The 24,566-nt window shown below is 46.6% G+C and overlaps 1 protein-coding gene across 5 annotated transcripts in view; it reads right to left on the reverse strand.

Moving 5' to 3' along the window:
* The window catches only part of LOC139274972 (dedicator of cytokinesis protein 9-like), a 455,604-nt gene that overhangs the window by 226,811 nt on the left and 204,227 nt on the right, over positions 1–24,566 (reverse strand). For all 5 annotated transcript variants that reach the window (XM_070891774.1, XM_070891771.1, XM_070891772.1 and 2 more), the window contains 6 exons: positions 21,524–21,606; positions 18,990–19,059; positions 13,008–13,103; positions 10,898–11,032; positions 6,449–6,623; positions 1,146–1,225 (listed from right to left, as the gene is read on the reverse strand). In XM_070891774.1, coding sequence (XP_070747875.1) covers positions 1,146–1,225; positions 6,449–6,623; positions 10,898–11,032; positions 13,008–13,103; positions 18,990–19,059; positions 21,524–21,606 — 639 coding nt within the window. The remainder of the gene's footprint in view (positions 1–1,145; positions 1,226–6,448; positions 6,624–10,897; positions 11,033–13,007; positions 13,104–18,989; positions 19,060–21,523; positions 21,607–24,566) is intronic.

Genomic DNA, 24,566 nt, shown 5'->3' on the forward strand with positions numbered 1-24,566 from the left:
TCTTACCTGCCTCCATAGAAATTTTAGATATGTGAGTTTGCATAATTTTTTTTTAAAGTAGATTAACCCGTTAACTAGACAAAACAAGTTTTGAAAACATCTCTTTTATTGATGCCTTATGGAAAAGAAACCTCTGTCACATACTACGGGTTACTTACTCCACAGTCACTTGGCAGTGTCTCAAATCCGGCTGTCTGAAAATCGGAATTTTCCAAAAACTGGACATTTTTGAGAAAATCCCTTTGATATTCAGTAAAATAAAATCCAGAATTATTGTCCAAAAACCGGCAGGCTGCACTGGTTATCGGCTTCGCCGCTATGTTTTAAATGGCGTGCGATAGTTAATTTACTTTAATTGCATATTCTTTTTTTCTTATATTTACCTTCCAATAATAGACTTTATTCTACTTCATGTATTCCATGTTTCTCACACAGGTTCGACCTCCAAAATCCAGAGTTCCGGAATCCAGAATGTTCCAGAATCCGGACACCGGGCCGATCCGTGGCGGGGTCATCAGGAAAACGGAAAATGTTCCGATATCCGGACTCCACCCGCCTCGGCGAACCGACTTCGCCTGCCCTGACTTCACCCGCCCCAAATTCGCTGGGCCCAACCTCGCCCTGGCCTCCCCTCCCTCCCCTTTACCTTGGCTGCCCGACCCCACCTACCTCGGGCCAGATAAGGAACTCCTCCACGGCGGCGAAAGTGCAAGGTAAGTTGGTGTGAGTAAGGATGTGCAGGGGTAGAGTAGGGAAGGCAGAGTGATGGTGATGTGATGAGTAGCACAGCAGGATTGAGGTAGAGTGTGGCTTTGCAGTAACGTTTCGTGATCTACTGAGATCATTGAAAGGTTTGTGTCACTGCAGCCTTGCCCTCTTGACCACATCTCTGTTTGTGCCCTCCTCTGCAATGTGCAAGCAGGCTGCGTTGGTGTCCTGGGGAGGGCTCCTCCGTCCATGGGAAGGGAAGAGGACCTCCCTGCATTCTGTCAGTATTGCGCAGACGCTGAAGTTTAAAGGGACCATGCAGTATAAGAAACAGGCCACACAGAACAAAGTGCAGCTCACAGTGGAAAATTGCTCACAAAATTCTCCACATTTAGAACTGCTTTCATAACCAAAGAATCAGAAAAAGGCAACAGCACCTTTGTAAGTTCGCAATGCAGACTTTCCCAGCTGGTTACATGTTCTGACTTCCCTTGCCCAGATAATTCATCATCTGAAACTAAATGTGAAAAATGTTATTCGTATAGCTTTAGTAACATGACAACAACAACTTATATTTATAGAGCGCCTTTAACGTAGTAAAATGTCCCAAGGTGCTTCACAGGAGCGTTATCAAAGTTTGTCACTGAGCCACTTAAGGAGATATTAGGACATGTGACCAAAGCTTGGTCAAAGAGGTTGTAAGGAGCATCGTAAAGGAGAGGGGGCTGACAAGGTAGATGCTGTGAGGCTGTTTCCTCTGGCTAGGGAGTCGAGAACCAGGGGCCATAGTCTCAGAATAAGGGGTCAGCCATTTAGGACTGAGATGAGGAGAAATTTTTTCACTCAGAGGGTTGTGAATCTTTGGAATTCTCTACCCCAGAGGGCTGTGGAAGCTCTGTGGTTGAGTATATTCAAGACAGAGATCGATAAATTTTTGCATATTAAGGGAATCAAGGGATATGGGTTCATGCAGGAAAGTGGAGTAGAAGTTCAGCCATGATCTTATTGAATGGCGGAGCACGCTCGAAGGGCCGAAAAGCCTACTCCTGCTCCTATTTTTTATGTTCTTATGAGGGAAGTAGAGAGGTGGAGAGGTTTAGGGAGGGACTTCAAAAGCTTAGGGCCCAGGTAGCTGAAGGCACGGCCACCAATTGTGGAACGATTAAAAGTAAGGATGCTCAAGAGGCCAGAATTGGAGGAGAGCAAAGATCTTGGAGGGTTGTAGGGCTGGAGGAGATTACAGAGATAGGGAGGGGCGAGGCCATAGAGGGGATTTAAAATCAAGGAGTTGCTTAACCGGGAGCCAATGTAAGTCAGTGAGCACAGGGGTGATGGGTGAGCGGGACTTGGTTCGAATTAGCACACTGGCGGCCGAGTTTTGGATGACCTCAAGTTTACGTAGGGTAGAAAATGGGAGGCTGGCCAGAAGTGCATTGGAATAGTCACGTCTAGAGGTAACTAAGGCAGGGATGAGGGTTTCAGCCGCGGATGATCTGAGGCGGAAATAGGTGGTTTTAGTGACTAGATATTTTACTGCTTCTTGTAAACCTTAACTCGATACAAACCAGATGTAATTCATTAAAGTTTTTAAACAATCTGCCTAAAACTTTGCAATGAAGCAACAATGATTCTAACTGGATTACAATTTCTGCTTTGTTCAATACACAATATGATCAGTAAACAACATGTCGAGAGTTTAATTCTTTTAAATGACATCCAAGGCAATTAAAAAAAAAAATGTAAACATACTTATTTTGATGGGATTTCAGGTTTGTGAAGTCACTTTTATTGAATTCCACTCGAAAGATTGGAGACAGGAAGCAGGAAGCGGAGTAGACCAAATAGTCTCCAAGCCATATCAAAAGTTCACCACTATTTTATTTCATGATAATGTAATTACTTTTTTTTTTAATTTAAAAAAAGGTCCATACCTTATAAACAAATTTATTATGTTTAAATCATCAACTTGTTTAAAGCGGTATTCCTTTGTAAATAGCATCATGAGGCTCCATAACTGATAAATCTTATGGTTTATAGCAAATCTCAATGGTAACTCAGCATTATTTGGCAAATGCACAGTTCGTGCTTTTAAAAGGAGGAAGAAAAGACTTTGTACAACCTAACCTGCACGCTGTGCTGTTGATATAGTATTTGTCAAAGTAGGCATTTCAACCACTGAACCACTTCCAGTTAGTGGTCAGGGTGGGAAGTACGATTCCCAGAAAGGGGAGTTTATGAGTCAATGACAAGTCAAAAGGACAGTGTACGGAGCAGATTCAACGCTGCTTCGATTTCTATCCGGTTTGCACAGAACCTTCATTCAACAAGTAAGACTCCCAATGCTACAGGTGGCAAAACATCTGTTTGCGTTTCATTCAATGGTACACAATGGTGCAGGAAGTAGGTTTTGCAACTAACAGTCTTGGCATACGGGTGAGAAGCTTGTGCAATATTTGTGTATTTATAAGCAGGGCCAGGAAGGAATTATTCTGCATCATTTTGTAAATATTTGAATGGTTTCCAGAGTTTTGATCTCCAGTACCTTAAGTTTTTTTTTGTAGGTATTTTCCTTTTTCTCTCGAGCACATTAACCTTCTGTACAAAGAATGAAACAACACAGAAGGAGACTATTCAACCCATCGTGCCTGTGCTGGCTCTTTGAAAGAGCTCACCACTTAGTCCCACTCCTTGCTCTTTCCCCAATAGCCCTGCAAATTTCTCCTTTTCAAATATCTATCTATACTATTGAATCTGCTTCCACCACCCTTTCTGGCAGTGCGTTGCAGATCATAACAATCGTTGCGTAAAATAAATTCTCATCTCCTCTCTGGTTCCTTTACCAATGATCTTAAATCTATGTCCCCTGGTTACCAACCCTCCTGCCAGTGGAAACAGTTCGTCTTCATCCACTAGCGAAACCCCCTTCATAATTTTGAACACCTCTATTAAATCTCCTCTTAACATTCTCTGCTCTAAGGAGAACAACCCCAGCTTCTCCAGTCTCTCCATGTAACTCCAGTCCCTCATCCCTGCCACTTACTGTACAGGGACCAACTGAAGAAAACAGAAGTTTAAAATGACGGGGCTTTTTTTCATTTAAAAAATTTGCAGCACATGCATATAAACGCACATTGTATATCTGGTTTCTTTGTAGAATGCTTAGGTGCTCTGCAAGTCATCTAGAAAGAAGACTCCCGTGCACGTCGGAATCCAGCCACAAAGGACAGGAAGAGAGGTGGCCCCCGTATTCTTTTGCAACTAAATACATGGCAACATGTCCCATGCAATTTTGTTGCTTCGTGTTATGTATTCAGGATCAGAAAGTATTACATTTGTTTTAATATGTAAAATGAAAATAAACTATAACTTAAGTTTCTGCGTTTCCGGACTGTTTCTAAAATATTGTCTATTTACTTACTGCTTTTGTCATAAATTGCATGTTTTATGATTTTTAACTATGAGGCTGTCGGGTGCCCTGAAAACTGAATCTAGAACATGAAAAGTAAAAACAAATAAAAATCCACTTTTACAGTAAAAAAATCCCCAGGACTCAATTTCACCTGCTTCCCTAGCAGCTACTGAGCTCTGATCTCCCAGTTAGTTTGAACCACAAATGATTGAAGAGGGTGTAGGGCAATTTCATGTTCACACGTGAACGCTGCACTGATTGAGAACTAAAATGCTGAGCTACACTCATCGCTTTCAAGAAAGCGAAAAGAACATTCATTGAGCCTCGTGTAAACATCAAGGGGAAAGTTTACGCTCGGGGTGCAATCGGGAAATTTGGCCCCAAATGCTCTTAAACAGGTTACACTTCAAAGTTTCTGCTAAAATTAATTTGCATCATCACAAACTTGAAAATCGCCCATGAACCAGCACAGAGTAATCGAATGTAAGTGTTTTTTCTTTCCAATAAAAAGTATTCCTTGCTGTATTTAAGAGCGGAAACCTGCTGCAGTTTTATTAATTCCGCTGCAAATGGGCTTGGCACAAAAAATAAGCAGTTAAAGCCGTAAGAAATAGGAACAGGAGTAGGCCATTTGGTCCCTCGAGCCTGCTCCACCATTCAATAAGATCATGGCTGATCTGATCATGGACTCAGCTCCACTTTCCTGCCTGTTCCCCATAACCCTTGACTCTCCTATCATTCAAGAATCTGTCTCCTTCTGCCTTGAATATATTCAATGACCCAGCCTCCACAGCTCTCTGGGGTAGATAATTCCAAAGATTCCCAAACCTCAGAGAGAAGAAATTCCTCCTCATCTCTGTCTTCAACCCCTTATTCTGAAACTATGCCCCCTAGTTCTAGATTCCCCCATGAGTGGAAACATCCTCTCTGCATCTACCCTGTCAAGTTTATATGTTTGAATAAGATTTCTAATCAGGGTGTCCAGTCCTCCATGTGTGAGTAACCTGTTTTAAAATCACTGAAAATGACTTAAAAAATTATATTGAACAATTTAATATTTTCATTGGTGGACACTGGTCGGTTTCTCAGTAAATTCAGTATTGTTTGATATGTAAAATCTGTTTAGAACGTGCCGACTGGTGCGTGTGCGCCTCAGACAATGAGCGCGATTTGAAGAGCCTTCCCGAACCAGCGCAATCGGCGGAATCTCGTAATGTCTGCCTGGGGGCGGGGCCGGTTGTGTGGGCGGGGCCTGATCCGGCGCTAATTGATTCTTGAACCGGGGTAAAAGAGCGGGGAAAACACGAGCGCAAGTGGTTTTGGGTGCAATTCGCCCATGTTTAAAATTCCACAATCTTTTGCAGTGGTTTGCCGATTCGTGCCCACATCGCGCTGATATAACGAGCGGAAACTCGGCCCCCACCTGATTCAGCCGGGTCAATGAGTCTCACGACTGATGCCCCCGGTATGTCAGGAGCACAATTTCTCTCATTTTGTTTCTTTCAACCAAACACCACAGAGCATTCAAGAGCCATGGTGCAGGTTTACACAGGATTACATAGGATATATGACACAGCAACAGGCCATTCAGCCCAACCAGTCCATGTTGGCGTTTATGCTCCACTCCAGCCTCCTCCCGTCTTTCCTCATCTAAATCTATCAGCATAACCTTCTATTCCCTTCTCCCTCATATGCTTGTCTAGCCTCCCCTTAAATGCATCTATACTATTCGCTTCAACCATTCCCTGTGGTAGCGAGTTCCACATTCTCACCACTCTTTGGGTAAATAAGTTTCTTCTGAATTCCCGATTGGATTTCTTGGTGACTATCTTATATTGATGGCCTCTAGTTATGCTCTTCCCCACAAGTGGAAACACTCTCGCTGTATCCACTCAAAAGCTTTCATGATTTTAAAGAGCTCTATAGGTCACCCCTCAGCCTTCTTTTTTCAAGAGAAAAGAGACCCAGCCTATTCATCCTTTCCTGATATGTATACCCTCGCATTTCTGGTAACATCCTTGTAAATTTTCTATGCACCTTCTCCATATCCTTTTTATAATATGGCAACCAGAACTGTAGGCAGTACTCTACGTGTGGTCTGACCAAGGTTCGATACAGGGGCAGATACCCTACTTTTCAATTCGATTGAAGTTAACTCACGTCATTGCTCAGTGATATCTACAATGCACGTACACATCACCAATTTCTTGGGCAAGTGCTTTGCGCCATTACAAACCAGGACCAGCTTTATCCCGTCTGTCACCTGGGGAAGCAACGGCACAAACAACCAGGCATCCAGACCTGGCAAAGTAGGACTTGAATCAAACTCACTCTCCAGTGACTCGCCATTTCTCTTCTCCTGCATGGCAGCTTCAAAAGTACTTTGAAGGATTTTCTTCAGCGATCCAACCCACTCTTCCATTTCTTGGTCACCATCAGCGGCCAATAGGTAACTACTCTTGTCTTGCATCTTCAGTTCAAAGGCGAACCGTCGTATTTTATTATTCTGCAAAACAGAAAGCTGACTTGTTCACTTTTTTCAAAAAGCATTAAGAACTAACGGGGCCGAAATTCAGGCTTGCCACAAACCTGGCGCACCTACCTTTTTTTTTAAGTTTTTACCGCCGGGTGCAATGAGGCGGGCTGCCGATCGATTGTCTCCACTTTGAAGTTTTTTTTTGCCTCGGACCGGAAGTCGGTCATAATGGGGGCGGAAGTGCGGTGGTAAGTGCCGGAAGTTGGGGTGGGGCCGAGTCTCCGCCACGGTCATGACATCACTGCGCGTCTGCGTCACCACGTATCTCCCATCATTTAAAGGGGAGAGAATCGGTGAATTTGTAAGTTCGGACACTGGGCCACCAGGGAGGGTTTCGGCCTGGCCGGCAGCCAGGCACCTAAGAGGGGGTGCCAGGCTGCCTGTTTGCGGCCCGGCCGAACCCGAGGCAATAATCTGTCTGGCAGATCGGGAAGTCGACCGGCAAAAAAATAAACATGGCAGCCGCGTCAGTGCGCCCTCTCCCTGAAGGGCCACTGTGTTGCCGGGCCGCACACTCACAAAACAAGGTGCCCCCGACAAAAAAGGCTGTCAGGGGCACTGTGCAGCGGCTTGGCGACTTTTGGAGGTAAATTTCAGGTGGATTGCGATGTAGATGCGGGAGAGCGGCGGTGCGCGCGTTGAACGCGGGCTTGCGGCGGTCGATGGTAGCAGGGTGGAGGTGGGGACCGCCCGAAAAATCCCCGACCTGAATTTGCTTCATGGCGACCAATCGACTGCAGCGGCCAATCGATTCCGCCACATGGCCACCGCAAAACGGCGGGAACGGGCCTTATCCAGACCCTGAATTTCGGCCCCAACAACTTGTATTTATATAGCGCCTTTAACATAATAAAACATCTCAAGGCGTTTCACAGGAGCGATTATCAAACAAAATATGGCAACGAGCCACATGGAGATATTAGAATAGATGACCAAAAGCATGGTGAAAGAGGCAGGTTTAAAGGAGCACCTTAAAGGTGGAGAGAGAGGTAGCGAGGTTTAGGGAGGGAGTTCCAGAGCTTAGGGCCCAGGCAGCTGAAGGCACAGCCGCCAAAGGTGAAGTGAGGAAAATTGGGGATGCGCAAGAGTCCAGAATTGGAGGAGCGCAGAGATATTGGGGGGGGGGGGGGGGGCTGAAGGGTCAGAGGAGGTTAGAGGGGCGAGGCCATGGAGGGATTGAAAAACAAGGATGAGAATTTTTAAATCGAAGCGTTGCCGGACCGGGAGCCAATGTAGGTCAGCAAGCACAGGGGTGGATAGATGAATGGGACTTGGTGCGAGTTAGGACACAGGGGCAGGCGAGTTTTGGATGAGCTCAAGTTTACTGAGGGTGGAACAGGGGAGGCCAGCCAGGAGAGCATGGGAATAGTCAAGTCGAGAGGTAACAAAGGCAAGGATGAAAGTTTCAGCAGCAGATGAGCTGAGGCAGGGGCGGAGACGGGCGATATTATGAAGGTGGCAGTAGGCGGTCTTATCGATGGAGCAGACATTTGGTCGGAAGCTCAGCTCAGGGTCAAAGAGGACACCAAGCTTGTGAACGGTCTGGATCAGCCTCAGGCAGTGGCAGGGAGAGGGATGGAGTTGGTGGCTTGGGAAAAGACGCAACACGGCTCAATAAGACCACAGTGCACAATACAACTGGGGAGTTCCTGGCCCTTGAGGTCCAAATAACTCAGAAACTTGCAACCAGAAAAGACTTACTCCATTATCCAAGACTTCTATGAGAAATCATACATTTCAGCTTAGGACTTTCTCAGATACACATTGGACAACCTATTCAACCATGTAAAGCCAACTCTTTAGTCAGACCAATGTAAAATACAAGCTGTTCGCATTGCATCTTTTTAGGGATGCTACAGAATAGACTGGGATTCCAATGATCCTGTGAGGAACTGTGTTTGTTTGCTTTCTAGGAATGATAATGGTTTGCAGACTTCATCGCTATCTGTAGAATGCAGATTTCTGCTTTGTAAATCTGGGCAGTCCGGGGATTAGCTCATCAGCTTGTGGTCTTGACCACAGTGGTTTTTTCCTGCTGGCTACATTCACAATAGCAGTTATGAATACTGTATTAATCAATTGAGAAGCTGCTGTAACCTAGCAAATTTAATCTTAGAGAAGAGCAGGGGGAGGGAGGGAGAGAACGAGAGCGCGAGGGAGGAGAGACAGAAAGAGAGAGTTGAGGAGAAGGGGGGAGAAGAGCAGGGGGGGGAGGGAGAGAAAGAGAGCGCGAGGGTGGAGAGACAGAAAGAGAGAGTTGAGGAGAAGGGGGGGGGGGGAAGAAAGAGAGAAGGAGGGCGAGGAAAGGGAGAAGGGGGGAGAAAGAGAGGGGGCGGAGAAGATAGAGAGGGGGCGGGGGAGACAGAGGGGGCGGGGGGATGGGGGGAAGACAGAGGGGACGGGGGGGAGGGGGGGGAGCCAGACGGGACCGGGGGGGGGGGCAATGAGACAAAGGGGACGGACGGGGTGGGTGGGACAGAGGGGGCAGGTGTGGGGAGACAGAGGGGGCGGGGGGGAGAGAGAGAGGGCCGGGGGGGGGGACGAGAGAGGGCCGGGGGGGGGGAAAGAGAGGGCCGGGGGGGAGAGAGAGAGGGCCGGGGGGGGGGGGAGGGGGGCGAGGGGGAGAGAGAGGGCCGGGGGGGGAAGAGAGGGCCAAGGGGGGGGGGGGGGAAGAGAAGAAAGAGGGCCGGGGGGGGGGGGGGGGGGAAGAGAGAGGGCCGGGGGGGGGAGAGAGGGGGCCGGGGGGGGAGAGAGGGGGCCGGGAGGGGAGAGAGAGGGCCGGGAGGGGAGAGAGAGGGCCGGGGGGAGGGAGAGAGAGGGCCGGGAGGGGAGAGAGAGGGCCGGGTGGGGGGGGGAAGAAGAGAGAGCCGGGAGGAGAGAGAGAGAGCCGGGGGGGGGGGGAGAGAGGGCCGGGGGGGGAGAGAGAGGGCCGGTGGGGGGGAGAGAGGGCCGGTGGGGGGGAGAGAGGGCCGGGGGGGGGGGGGGGGAGAGCGGGCCGGGGGGGGGGGGGGGGGAGAGGGCCGGTGGGGGAGAGAGAGGGCCCGGGGGGGGGGGGGGGGGGGGAAGAGAGGGCCGGGGGGGGGGGAGAGAGAGGGCCGGGGGGGGGGGGGGGAGAGAGAGGGCAGGGGGGGGAGAGAGAGGGCAGGGGGGGAGAGAGAGGGCAGGGGGGGAGAGAGAGAGGGGACGGGGGAAGAGAGGGGGCGGGGGAAGAGAGGGGGCGGGGGAAGAGAGGGGGCGGGGGAAGAGAGGGGGCGGGGGAAGAGAGGGGGCGGGGGGGAGAGAGAGGGCCAGGGGGGGGAGAGAGAGGGCCGGGGGGCGAGAGAGAGGGTGGGGGGGGGAAGAGAGAGGGCGAGGGGGGGAGAGAGAGGGCGGGGGGGGGAAGAGAGAGGGCAGGGGGGAGAGAGAGAGGGGACGGGGGAGAGAAGGGGCGGGGGAGAGAGAGAGGGCCGGGGGGGGGAGAGAGAGGGCGGGGGGGGGAGAGAGAGGCCGGGGGGGAGAGGGAGGGGGGGGGGGGGGGGAAAGAGGGCGGGGGGGGAGAGAGAGGGGGCGGGGGAGAGAGAGGGCGGGGGAGAGAGAGGGGGAGCGAGAGACAGATAGACGGGAGAAGGAATCAGCGGAATGGATGAAATCTTGGGCTTTTCCGTACTAATATCACTGTTAAATACCCCATTAAAAATTAAGCCTTGTTGGAACAAGTGTAACTGGATTTTAATGGTGTATTTCCTGCTAAACAAATGTTCTATCCCTGAAAAACTAATTTTTATATTTGTGGAGTGCCAATTTTCTCTAATATGATAAAAATTACTAGATTTTAAGTTTGGTTTATATTTCAGTCTCTACCTTTACCCCATGTGTATGTCCAAATCTTCATTTCACTTTCTGTAACATTTTTTAAAAGTGCAGGTAATCAGTGCTTTTCATTTCCTGTTTTGCCGGCCGTGAATATTCTTCAATGTAACTGGCTGCATAGACAGCTTGATGACGTCACTGTTGCAGTATGCCAGGAATCCCCTAGTTATAACTCGACAATCAATTTCACGTGGTGGAAGCTAAAGTTTTCGCCAGAGAGAGATCGCAAGATCTTTGTGGGCAGTTTTCTTCGAGATCAGCAGTGAGCGCTGTCGCTTCACCGCTGACCGCAAATTCTGCACCAATGTCTCAATGGAGAGGTCGACTCTTCACGAATCAGACCCTTTTTAAAAAAAAACGCAGTAGAGAATCATTTCAAACTCTCGCCACTGTACCTGCACCACTCCCATGCACGAGTCTAGAAAGATCGAACCCTTTGGTTCCTTCGAGATTTTTTCATCTTTGTAGAAATTAAGAATGTACGAACCGTCTCCAAGCTGCGTCAGGTGGAAAAAGCGTCTCTTGAATGACTGAGGGGACAAAATTAGTTCCAGAGTGTGAAGCACAAAAGTTTTGTTCATGGTCAGCACTATGTAGCATTTGCTGCCTGATAATCATTTCAGTGTCAGCACCCTCGCCTCTGGCTCAGAAGGTCGTGGGTTCAAGTCCCACTACAGAGACTTGAGTACTAAATCTAGGTTGACACTCCTAGTGCATTGCTGAGAGAGTGCTGTACTGTCAGAGGGGCCGTCGTTCCGATGGGATGTTAAACTTTTCAGGTGGACGTAAAAGATCGTATGGCACTATTTCGAAGAGCAAGGTAATTCTCCCCAGTGCCCAGGTCAATATTTATCCCGAAACCAACATCACTAAAGAAACAGATCTGGTTATCGTCACATGGCTGTTTGTGGGAGCTTGCTGTGCCCAAATTGTCTGCCGCATTTCCTACATTACAACACTGACTGCACTTCAAAAAAAATCCTTCACTGGCTGTGAAGCACTTTGGGACATCCTGAGGTCGTGAAAGACACTGTATAAAATGAAAATCTTCCTTTATTTTCTTTTTGCATTCAGAGATCAAATAAAAAATAATGCTCAGGCCATGAGGCTGTCAGTATGAGCAAAGTCCAGGACATCTCACTGGACCAGAGAAGGTTCAGAGGAGATCTGACAAAGGTATTTAAAAACGCTGACAATCTGGGAGGTCTCACGGGAAGACAAGTTTAAACCTGACAGGGAGGCATGAAAGCCAAGTTTTGATGGAGTTCAGTGTTGCAGCAACTAGGAAGTGCTCAATATACATAAGACTAGAAGTCGTGCTCACACATGCACTTCCTACAAATCACACAATGACTTCCTCCAACACTTTGCTGACACGCTTTCATCCATCGTGCCTGCCCATCACATCTAAGCGATGCCAATCTATGCTGACCACTTTTGATCGTATCCAGTCCGAGCTCGCGTCTTTCGCAGCTCCTTTCTCTGAGGTAGGCGGGCACGGTTTCCTCTGCCTGGAGCTTATTCTGTCAGTTATTGCTCCCGGCTTCCTGTAGACCCAGTCCTACCGCCACCCCAACTCCTGACTGCACAACTCACAGCTCGCCCCTTCCAGTCATATCTCACTGCTCCCATCTGTCTTCATTTAGCCAAACCCCATTCCACAGGATGTCCATGGAACAGGCTGACTAGGCCGATTAACATGCTTATTTCTCCCACTGACATTGAATGGTGAAACATAAAAGGCTTGCCTTTATATGACGCATTTCACGATCACAGGACGCCCCAAAGCCCTTTCCAGCCAATGAAGTACTTTTGAAGAGCAGTCACTGTTGTAATGTGGGAAACGTGACAGCCAATTTGTGCACAGCAAGCTCCCACAAACAGCAATATGATAATGACCAGATAATCTGTTTTTCGGTGTAGGTTAAGGGATAAATGTTGGCTGCAGGCATATAGCAGAATGTTGTTTTTAAACTTTTTTTAAAAATTCATTCATGGGATGTGGGCATCACTATCAAGGCCAGCATTTATTGCCCATCCTTAATTGCCCTTTGATGCAATGGAGTGTCTCGCTAGGGCATTTTGGAGGGCAGGTAAGAGTCAACCAAATTGCCATGGGTCTGGAGCCACATATAGGCCAGACCGAGTAAGGACGGCAGATTTCCTTCACTAAAAGATATTAAGAAACCAGATAGGTTTCATGACAATCCAGATTTTCCAGATTTATTTAATTAATTGAATTTAAATTCGCCCAGCTGCTGTGGTGGGATTTGAACTCGTGTGTCCGGATCATTAGTCCAGGCCTCTGGATTACTAGTGCAGTAACATAACCACTGTGCTACTGTACCCGTAGAGTTCCAGGATATGTCCAATCATCATTTTTTTCCCCAAGCTACTAAGCCTCATTGATTAATTTCTAGAGTGTAAAATATTTGCAACTACTTTGAGAATCCATTTTAATGTACAATGTAAAACTGAAACAATGAACAGCAATAGAACTCTTACCCTAATGGTTACACTGATGGCACTGTTCATGTTGCCCTTGTGCAGCCACCCTTGCTTTGTGATCCCTCCTTTCTGTGATCCAAGAGAAGCCGTATCCTAGATTGAAAAGAAGGATCCTTCAGCCTTACCAAATCATGCAGAATTATTTCAGAAACTTTAAGGTTTGCTCTTAGGGTACTGAAATTACTCGACATAATTTTTTTTTTTAAAGTGAGCAACACATTCAAACAAGTGCCTCTACAAATCCGTGCATCCTAATGATTAGGCTTATTTTCTAAAGTTGAGCCTTATACTGGAGGGCAGATTTTTTATAAAGTAACAGTGGCCCTCCAGAACCACATTCAAGTACCATACTTGACGTGCGAGGCTAAAGCGAGAGTCAATGAACTATTGATCCATGGAGTTCATCACAACTGAATCTGATTCTGCCCCCAAAATCAGGACACAAATTATGAGAAATTTATTTTCTTGACTTCATCCCTGGACAGCCTGGCTCGAATTTTAAGGTTCTGCCCCCTTGTTCTGGGCCCACCCACCAGAGGAAATAGTTTCTCTCTTTGAACCGAGATTGGACCTGGAAACGTGGTGTTCTATATGGGTCAGTAACACAAGACATGTTGCATTTGCTTAATGAACCCAGACAGGAAGGGAGCAGAAGAGAGTGTCGGGCCAGCACGCTTGAATTGTGCCAACAGGGAAATCTGGCAAAGCATGCGTCACAGCCTGCATACAGAATCCATCTCTGCATAAAATCAGATCATTTGAACGTTTGCGGTTATTTTTAATTGAGAAAAAAATCTGCTCGCAAAGCACTGAAGATTTCAATTACATTTACAAGGGTTTTAACTTTGAGACTAATCCTATAAACTGTGCCAGCAAAGGACTGGCACATCATCAAAGTCCGGCTGTATAAGGTCTAACTTTATAGTTTCAAGGACAAAGATTTATAATCCTCAATGTTTATGTTTTTCTAAACAATTCTTTCCCCAACATAGTTTTAGCCTATTCAATAAAACAATTATTGTATGTGATATTTTCAAAGGCAAGTCACCAGATCGACTCAAAATCGAAATATTGTGCAGGTCATTTTGTACAAAGCCTGACAGATTATCCAACCACTAAAGCTATTTATTTTATACTTTAGTGGAGACTAATTATTTGATCATCAGCAGTTTTTAGTTTTTTTCGATTCCGCGCTGATTATCCTGAGCTGTGTCAAATAAACCGGCACCAGAGTACACATTACCTCACGCTTAAGTGACTGCGGAGAGATAAATGACATTTGAACTGCAAGGATGTTGAAGTGTTGTAGATTCCAAATCATTCTTGCCATTAAAAATTCTAATTGAATTATATTCAGTTGCTGTCCGTGCCGTTAAGGGGGGGGCCCATGCCACGATTGGGTGGGGGGTAATCTTCTGGGTCGGGACTTCATCGCCCAGCCAGGAAGTCCCGCTTCCGACGCGGAATTAGGCCTTAGGCCTCTCCAAGGAAGTGGAGCGCCGTCTCCGGCATTCCGCTTCCTGTAGGGTCAGGACCCGGGACGCTACTGGGGCGCTGAGTCCAACGCTACGCGGATGTTCCTTGGATTAAAGGGCAGGTCCGCGGCGTACTCTGCATGGCCCTTTGTTGGCTGTCACTGGGCCAGCAGACCAGCGCGATATCGGGCCGGCACCCAAGACGGAGTGCCGGGCTGCACGATGGCGGCCCGGACCATGTTAGGGCCACCATGGTTGAGCTGACCCGTGAGTCGGCCGACAAATAGGGCCGTCAGCCCAGGGAGCTGCAGGCCTCTGCTTTAAACAGCGTCCCGAGAGCCGATGTCCGCCAGTTTCACGACCCGCGAAGCTGGTGTTGGCAATTTCCCCCACAGAGCGTTAAGAGGTCAGCGCGGGACAGTGAGGGGGTCGCTGTGCACGCGATGACATCATCGCCGGTTGCCCGGGGCGCTAACCACGGGGCACGCACTGCCGGATCACCGCCTCCAAAACCTCCCAGGAGGCAGAAGCAACCCCCTCCCCACGGCGAAAACGGATCCGCGCCCCGCTAACGCCCCTCCGGAGGGGCTAACGGGGCTATAAAAAGGGGGCAATTTCGCCCCCTCGATGTACAGACAACAAAACAATAGCCACTGGCAGGCACACAGCTGGGCCAACGTTCTGCCCTGTTCCCTGGAGGAGTTCCCTTCACTGATTACATGCCTAATGGGAGAGCTATTGTATTAAATGAGATTTGACAGCTAGATATTACTTTCTCTCAAACAATTGTTTCATAGGATCGTACAACATGGAGGGGCCATTCGGCCCATCGTGCCTGTGCTGGCTCTTGGGAAGAGCGATCCAATTAGTCCCACTCCCTCTGTCCTATCCACATCGCCCTGCATTTTCCTTTTCAAGTATTTGTCCAATTCCCTTTTGAAAGTTACTATTGAATCTGCTTCCACCATCTTTTCAGGCAGTGCATTCCAGATCACAACAACTCACTGCCGAGAAGAAATTCCCCTCTGGTTATTTGGCCTAGCGCCTTAACTCGGAGTCCTCTGGTTACCAACCCTCCCGCCAGTGGAAATAGCGGTCTCCTTATTTACTCTATCAAGACCCTTTCTAACTTTTACCATCAAGAGTTGCCACAAGTTAACAAATTTAGCACATTAAAACCTCCAACCTCATCCTTATTACATGCAGATGGGCTTGCGCAAGATACCGGCCAGACTGCTGGGTGTGTTCCATGACATAAAAATACAGAGGAGGGAGACCACAGTGCAGAGGAAAGATTAAGTATAACAAAATGAGAGAACCACAGGAATCTCAGCTGATAAAGTACAACATATAAAGTATACACACACACAGTGAACTTTCGGATGTGTTGAACTGAATTGCTGGATGCCACATTACCACACCCTATTACTTTGGGAGCACTCGCTGTAGTTCGGTTTGGGAGCCTTTTCCTGAACCTAACACAGAGACTTGGATAGCAAGTTTTACAAGACAAGAGTTTTGCATTATCTATTCATACTCACAGTTCCTCAAAAAAAGGAAAAGGGATCAACGTCCTTGTTGGTAGCGGACATCTCTATCTTCAAAGACTTCCAGTAAATAGGAACAGGAGGAGGCCCCTCAGCCCCGCGAGCCTGTTCCGCCATTCAATTAGATCATGGCTGACCTGTATCCAAACTCCGGCCATCCTCCTGGGCTCCACATCCTTTTATACCCGTCTTGCAAAAACCTATCCATCGCTGACTTAAAATTGAGCTGGCATCTACTGCTTTTTGAGACAGTGCTCCACACTTCTACCACCCTTTGCATGAACAAATGTTTCCGAACTTCTCTCCTGAATGGCCTGGCTCCGATTTTAAGGTTATATCCCCTTGACCTAAGCCTCCCTCTCCAGCGGAAACAGTTTCCCTCCATCTGCCCTACCAATTCCTTTCAATTCCTAATAAACCACAATCAAATCACCCCTTAACCTGCTATATTCCAGGGAATACAAGCCTGGTTGATGTAATCTCTCCTCATGATCAAACCCTTGGAGCCCTGGTCACATTCTGGTGAATCTGCACTGCACTTCTTCCAAGGTCAATATATCCTTTCGAAAGTGCTGTGCCCAGGAGTGTACACTGTACTCCAGCAATCATACGATTTTAAATTATGGAAACATTAATGCATAAAGCAGGATACAATCTTCTACAACTGTGGAAGTTCACTCAGAGTCCAAGAAGCACATCCAAGCTTTTCAAAACTATTGTGGGATACAAAGCGAGGTGAGAACGCAAGCTGTGAGGAGAATGCAAAGAGGCTGCAAAGGGATATAGACGGGTTACGTGATTGGGGAAGACGCTGACAGATGGAATATGGGGCCCAAATTTCCCCAACCCCTTTTTCCGGCATACTCTCCCGAGACGCGGCAACTTTGTGCGCTCAAAACGGCGGCAAAAAACTTACTAACGATTCTGGCCGCTCTGCTGTGTGCCCCTGGTCTCGGCGCGGCATTTCTCGGGGGGGGGGGGGGGGGGGGGGGGCGGAGCTACAGCTCTGCGCCGAAAACGGTGCCGGCAGCTGTCCGCATGCGCAGTGGAGTCTGCGCACAAGCACAGTAGTTCCTCGCCCTCCCAGCGCATCCTGTAGGCTGCGAGCCGACCAGATGCTCGCCGCCCCTATCCCTGGCCGAAGGGGCGAATCGATAACCTTCAACAGCACCCCCCGATAAAACATGGGCCAGCTGGCAGCAGTGTGGAGAGAACGTCGCATTTTGTGTGGGCACATGTCAAATCGTTCTGACCCAACACTGATTAAGTTTTCCCTGGAGAGAAGTCCAGTCCCTCGGGGGGCCGAGTTCAGCAGCTAGGACTTAAGTTTTATTTTTTATTTATTTATTTTTTATTTATTAGTGATGGTTTTTATGCTTCTTGAATGTTGTTGTGAAGGTGTTTAGTGCTCTGCAAGGTCCTCTGTGCTTCCCTTCAGCCCCCTATCTCTGGCTACCTACGCTGATTTCTTAACTCTCCGCAAGGGTTGTGTGTGTGGCTGGTAATGCCCTCTTTTGGAAAAAAAAATGAAACTAAAAAAAATCCTAACTAACTCACTTACACTGGCACAAATTAAATGTGCAGAATGGGGATTTTTAAGATACTCCAGAAAAATCAAGTTGCTCCAAAAAAAAAAACGGAGCAACTCCTGGCCAAATTTTGGCCCAAAATGTGGGGAACTGTGAGGTTATTCACTTTCATAGGAAGAATAGCAAAACAGAACATTTTTTAAATGTTAAGAAACTATGAAATATTGGTGTTCAGAGGGATCTGGGTGCCCTTGTACACGAAACACAGAAAGCTAGCAAGCAGGTACAGCAATCAATTGAGACAAGTGACATGTTGTCCTTTATTGCAGGGTGTTGGAGTATAAGAGTAAGGAAGTCTTGCTACAATTGTACAGGTGAGACCACACCTGGAGTACTGTGCACAGTTTTGGTCTCCTTATCTGAGAAAGGACATACTTGCCTTAGGCGCGATGCAACAAAGGTTAATTAGATTAATTCCTGGAATGAGAGGGCTGTCTTATGAGGAGAGATTGCGTAAAATAGACCTATAGTCTCTGGAGTTTAGGAAAATGAGAGGTGACCTCATTGAAAGATACAAGATTGTGAGGGGGATTGACCGGGGAGATGCTGAGAAGTTGCTTCGCCTAGCTGGAGTGTCTAGAACCAGGGGAACTAAGCTGAACCCTAAATGTTGTCTCAGGATAAAGGGTCGGCCATTTAAGACACAGATGAAAAGGAATTTCTTTACTCAGTGGGTTGTGGATCTTTGGAATTCTCTACCCCAGAGGGCTGTGGATGCTGAATCGTTGAGTATATTCAAGGCTGAGATAGATAGATTTTTGGACTCTAGGGGAATGAAGGGATCTGGCGATCGGGCAGGAAAGTGGAGTTAAGGTCGAAGATCAGCCATGATCTTACTGAATAGTGGAGCAGGCTCGAGGGGTCGAATGGCCTACGACTGCTTTTAATTGTTATGTTTTCTCTCTCTCTCTTAATTCAATCTTTCTTTCCCTCTCTTTATTTCTCTTTATGTGCCTGATGTGACTCTAATTCACCAAATTTCCTTCTCCGGCATTCCTCTGTTTCTTTCTCAATCCTTAAATCTCATGGGTTAAGGAGATAGACTGTTGGTCCCTCGCCGCACCGTTATCAACTCGCACTGCCAGCAAGTTACAAAGCTGAAGGGTGAGGGAAACATCGAACTAACGGGACGCACTGCGACATGCCCCACTCCAGCAAGATTTAGCCCATTGGATTTGAGTGAGCACTAAATAACAGGAGCCTTGTGCATATACAAAGCAAGTAATTAAATTGTTTGGGTGCACAATCATTCATTGGAGTTAAGATGAACTCCAAGGCTGGAGGGGAGAAACAGAGCAAAACAGCCACTGTAATTGTGTTCAGATGTAGCTCATGTACAAGAGAAGCAGAAGACTACGTGATAACTACCTCATCTTTGTCAACATCTTCATCAACTTCAAAGATGTGGACTGGAAGCTTTTCTGGTCTGGGTGTTTTGCTGTCAGTGAAAAAAAAAACACACATTAATTAGCCAAATATAAAACAATCGTCCTCATCTAAAATGCAGACCTGGACTTAACAAAAATAAGGCAGCAATTTGTAAAAGAAAGACTTGCATTTATATAGCGCCTTTTACAACCTTAACACGTCCCAAAGTGCTTTGCAGCCAATGAAGTACTTCTGAAGTGTAGTCACTGTTGTAATGTGGGAAACGCAGAAGCCAATTTTGAGCACAGCAAGCTCCCACCAACAGCAATGTGATAATGGCCAGATAATGTGTTTTTTTTTAATGATGGTTGAAGGATAAATATTGGTCAGACTACTGGGGATAGTTCCCCTGCTCTTCCTCGAAATTGTGCCATGTGATCTTTTATGTCCACCTGAGAGAACAGACGGGGCCCCGGTTTAACGTCTCATCCGAAAGACGGCACCTCCGACAGTGCGTCACTCCCTCAGCACTGCACTGGGAGTGTCAGCCTAGATTTTTGTGCTCAAGTCCCTGGAGTGGGCCTCAAACCCACAACTTTCTGACTCAGGTGAGCGAGCTGTCCACTGAGCCACTGGTTAACACAAAGGACAACGCTAGATCAGAAAATCTGCTGAAACCCACTTTACTCATCTGTACTGTACAAATTCTGGCACATTTAAAAACCTATCAAACAGAATCTGGCTCATTCGGCTTAATGGTCTTTCCCGCTTCTTAAAAGTTCTGATGTCCTTATGGTACAACAGTTTAAAAAAAAAAAATCTCATGTTATCCATGGCTCAGTTGATAGCACCTCTCCTCTGAGTCGGAAAGTTGTGGGTTCAAGTCCCGCTCCAGACACTTGAGCACAAACACTGGGCTGTCGCTCCAGTGCAGTGCTGAGGGAGTGCTGTACTGTCAGAGGTGCAGTCTTTTGTATGAGATGTTAAACTGAGGTCTGCTCTCTCAGGTGGACGTAAAAGATCCCATGGCACTATTTCAAAGAAGGGCAGGGGAGTTATCCCCGGTGTCCTGGCCAATATTTATCCCTCAATTAATCAATATCACTAAAACAAATATCTGCTCATTATCACATTGCTGGGCACAATAAGCTGCTGCATTTCCTGCATTGCAACAGTGACCACACTTCAAAAAGTACTTCGCTGGCTGTAAAGTGGTTTGGGACTTCCTACGGTCATGAAAGTCGCTGTATAAATGTGCGTCTTTCTTTCTTTTTTGCGATGCAACCTAATAACTCTTGTGTTACTGCACAAACAGAGGCCAGGTTCACACACTGGCACTGTTGTGATGTTAAGAACATAAGAATTAGGAGCAGGAATAGGAGTAGGCCATACGGCCCCTCGAGCCTGATCTTCGATCCCAACTCCACCTTCCCGCCCGATCCCTATATCCCTTAATTTCCAAAATATTGCGCAAATAGTGTCCTTTTGATGTAATGGAGAGCAGACTTGAACAGAAAGCCCATTTTTACACTGCAGACCATTCTGCACAGGAACTTATAACCAGTTTAACTGATGGGCTATCAAGCAATACCATCTCAACATACATATTAAAATAGAATTGGTAGGTGTAGCTTTCTGGCCATTTATCAATACCTACGTTTAAAAAAAATGTTCGAACTCTGGATACAACTAAAGTGAAAGCTTTCAAGAGCAACAGGTTGATGTTAATAAGAAAAAGACGCATTTATAAAGCGTCTTTCATGACCACCGGACTTCACAAAGCGCTTTACAGCCAATGAAGTACTTTTGAATTGTAATCACTGTTGTAATGTGAGAAACGCGGCAGCCAATTTGCGCACAGCAAGCTCCCACAAACAGCAATGTGATAATGACCAGATAATCTGTTTTAGTTGTTGATTGAGGGATAAATATTGGCCAGTACACCTGGGATAACTGCTCTGCTCTTCTTTGAAATAGTGCCATGGGATCTTTTACGTCCACCCGAGAGAACAGACGGGGCCTCGGTTTAACGTCTCATCCGAAAGGTGGCACCTCTGTTGTGCAGCAATCCCTCGAGTTAGGATATCAGCAGTCAAGTTTTAGATTAGCACAAGTTTATGTAGGGTAGAATGTGGGAGGCCGGCCAGGAGTACTTTGGAGGAGTCAAACAAAGGCATGGGTGAGGGTTTCAGCAGATGAGCTGAGGCAGGTTTGGAGTCGGGCAATGTTACAGAGGAGGAAGAAGCAAGCAAACTTCTAAACAGTCGCATATGGACAATTAATCAGTGAAACTATGGGAAATAATGACGTTAGTTCAACTGACATTAATTCAGTACACTACAGTAATTCTATTGAGTCAGTTCTTTCACTGTTTGAAAATCTACTAATCCATGAAATTAGATAGGATTCAAAATGTTAAACTCTTTGTAATTCATGATATTTAAATACAGCGGTGAAGGCGAGACTCTATTTTTAAACTTGAAAAGGTTTTACTTCAAAAAGACAAAGTATTAGTGAGAAAATAATTCACTCACTTTGGCAGCTGCCTGAAGTCTCCCGAGTAGTCTTCATACTTGTAGTGAACGAGATGCCAATCAGAGTTGTAGGTCTTGATACACTGAAAAAAGAACACGGTAATACTGGACATTGCGTGTTACATGGAATGTACAGCACAGAAATAGGCCATTCGGCCCAAGTCCCAGTATTTATGCTCCACACGAGTCTCCTCCCACTCATCTTCACCCAACGCCATCAAGACAACCTTCTATTCCTTACTCCCTCAAATACTTATCTAGCTTCCCCTTAACTGCATCTCTACTGAACCTTGAATGAATATACAGTTGCGGGTTAAAGAATGCCAAGAGCTATATTTTGATTCTCAAATCATACTCTACACAGGAACAAAGCGCACAACTTGGATCGGATCTATGGCTAGAAATAGTGCTTAAAAAAATGTTTTATATTTTGTTATGCTATAATTTGTTCCACCCACCACAACTTACACTGAGCCAGAACCTTTGAAAATTAAATGCAAAAAAGAACTTAGCGCTCCTTTTTAGTGCTCCAAAAGTTGCATTGAAATTCATCCTCGATTCATGTTGTGAACTGGGCTGAGGTACATTATGCAATAGCTGTGTGTGTTCAAAGTTCATCAAAAACCTAGTTTTCCTTCACTTTCAGAGCATTCAAAAGTGCATGTCGTTGATCACAATGTTACACAGATTTAAGACAATCAGTATTGACTTTTAAAAAGAAAAAGAAAAAAAACATTTAATGACATTTCATGACCACCAGATGTCCAAAAGCGCTTTACAGCCAATGAAGTACTTTTGGAGTGTAATCACTATTGTAATGTGGGAAACGCAGCAGGAAATTTGCACCCAGTAAGCTCTCACAAACAGCAATGTGATAATGACCAGATAATCTGTGTTAGGGATATTGATTGAGGGTTAAATATTGGCCAGGACATCAGTGATAACTCTCCTGCTCTTCTTCGAAATAGTCTCATGGGATCTTTCATGTCTACCCGAGAGAGTGGACGGGGCCTTGGTTTAACGTCTCATCTGAAAGACGCCCCTCCGACAGTGCAGCACTCCCTCAGTACTGCCCCTCTGACAGTGCAGTGCTCCCTCAGTACTGCGTTTCCGACAGTACAGCGCTCCCTCAGTACTGCCCCTCTGACAGTGCAGCACTCCCTCAGTACGGCACTGGAATATCAGCCTAGATTGTTGTGCTCAAGTCTCTGGAGTGGGACTTGAACCCACAACTGGCTAACACTTTTAATTAAATGCCCGTGAGATGCAGCCAAGTATTGCACAAAACCAAATTGCAAGATCTCTCGGTTCCTGAAGGATTCAAGTTTGGAAGTCCTTGTGGGCAGACTGGCTTCCAAAAGATAAGTTAGATGCACCAAGCAGAGGAGGAAGTGAGGAAAGTCACCTGATGGAGGAAATTGCTGTTTGTTCAAAGTAGTTGCACAAATAATGAAGAACCGCCCGAACGGGAAGTCTGTTATCTTTGATCCTAGTCCAGATTTCTTCAATCGTATTTCCAAATAACAACGTGCTTAATGATAACTCAGCTGCAGAAAGTTGCATATTGTGCAGTGATCCAGAAAACAAACCCCACTTTGGTGGATGCAAGCCACAGTACTGGGGTTGCACGGATTGATGCTTGCAATTGAATACGTTGCTTCATATGTTAGGGCCAATGATGTTTGTAAAATCTTCAATAATAGTCCTATTTTGTCACAAACAATGTTTATTACATTGCTGATAACCCACTGGGCCCGAAATTGGTCGTTGCATAAGGTCCGCCCATTTCTCGGCGGTATGCCAGCAGTGCATCGTTTCAAACCGCCGAGACCGAAGAGGACAAAATTGGTCGATTTTATTTCAGCGTTATGTCGGCAGTCTGCAGCGGGAGGTAGGTAACATAGTAGTTGATCCAGATCGACTTTCTCTTCAATGAACAGTGTAGCACTGAACTGCGCATGCGCAATTGTTTTATTTCGTTTTTTTCACAGAAGTGTTTTACCCGCGATTTCAGGGGTCAGGGGTCACCTGTACATGCGCAGTGATTTGAAGAGGAGGGAGAAAGAGTGAGGAGGAAAAGCAAGCTAGTCGACGGGCAGTTATTTTAAAAACACTTTGCAGACTTTAAAAATATTAACAACTACTAATTCTACAGTTTGAACAATAAAACATATTTTACAAAGCAAAAATCATAATAACATAAATGTAAAGGAAATGTTTAAAAAAAACAGTCGAAGCGCTGGAACATGGAAAAGGACAGGAGGCTGAGGGTGCCCACCTTCGATGAGAATATTACAGAGAGGTACTCCGAGCTAACGAAGGGTGGTCGTGGAACGCCCCCCCTCCCCAAAAGGAGTACAACAGAATATGGGACGAGATCGGGGAGGCTGCGTCCTCCACAAGTACCATGGTACGCACCGGGGAAAGGTGCCGTAAGAGGTGGAACAACCTGGTGAGGGGAGCAAGAGTAAGTAATGATTTTATTTATGCACCCCGTCATGTGCCATGTAAATGTAGGCTCCGTGTCACACGGATGATGTTATTTATCTTAAGGTTACGGCGATGTATTCGTGCTTTCAAGTAATGACAAGACGATCAAAGATGTGTGTGTGTCAGACTTCAACAGGTCAGACACAGTGCTCTCACGCAAGACATGCGCATCATGGATGCTCCCTGGAAAGTTGACATTCATTGCCCGTTATGGTCCCATACGAGCTGAACATTGAGGGAGTGGAAACCCTTACAGTTTCGGTACACCTCCGCCTCCTGTAATGGTGCTCGCAGGGCAATATGGGTAGAGTCAACAGCACCCTGCACCTTGGGGAAGCTGGCGATGCATGCAAATCCCAAAGTCCTGTCACTCTGTGCCTCCCTGATCATTGGGAAGTTTATAAATTCCATCCGGCGTGCATACTGTGCTTCGGTTACCTGTTGAATGCAGCGATGAGTAGCGTGCTGAGAAATACAGCATATGTCCCCAGCTGATGCCTGAAAAGAGCCAAATGCATAAAAGGAAAGTGCTGCAGTCACCTTCATCTCGACA

Source organism: Pristiophorus japonicus, chromosome 10 (genome assembly GCF_044704955.1).
Source record: "Pristiophorus japonicus isolate sPriJap1 chromosome 10, sPriJap1.hap1, whole genome shotgun sequence".
Lineage (NCBI taxonomy): Eukaryota > Metazoa > Chordata > Chondrichthyes > Pristiophoridae > Pristiophorus > Pristiophorus japonicus.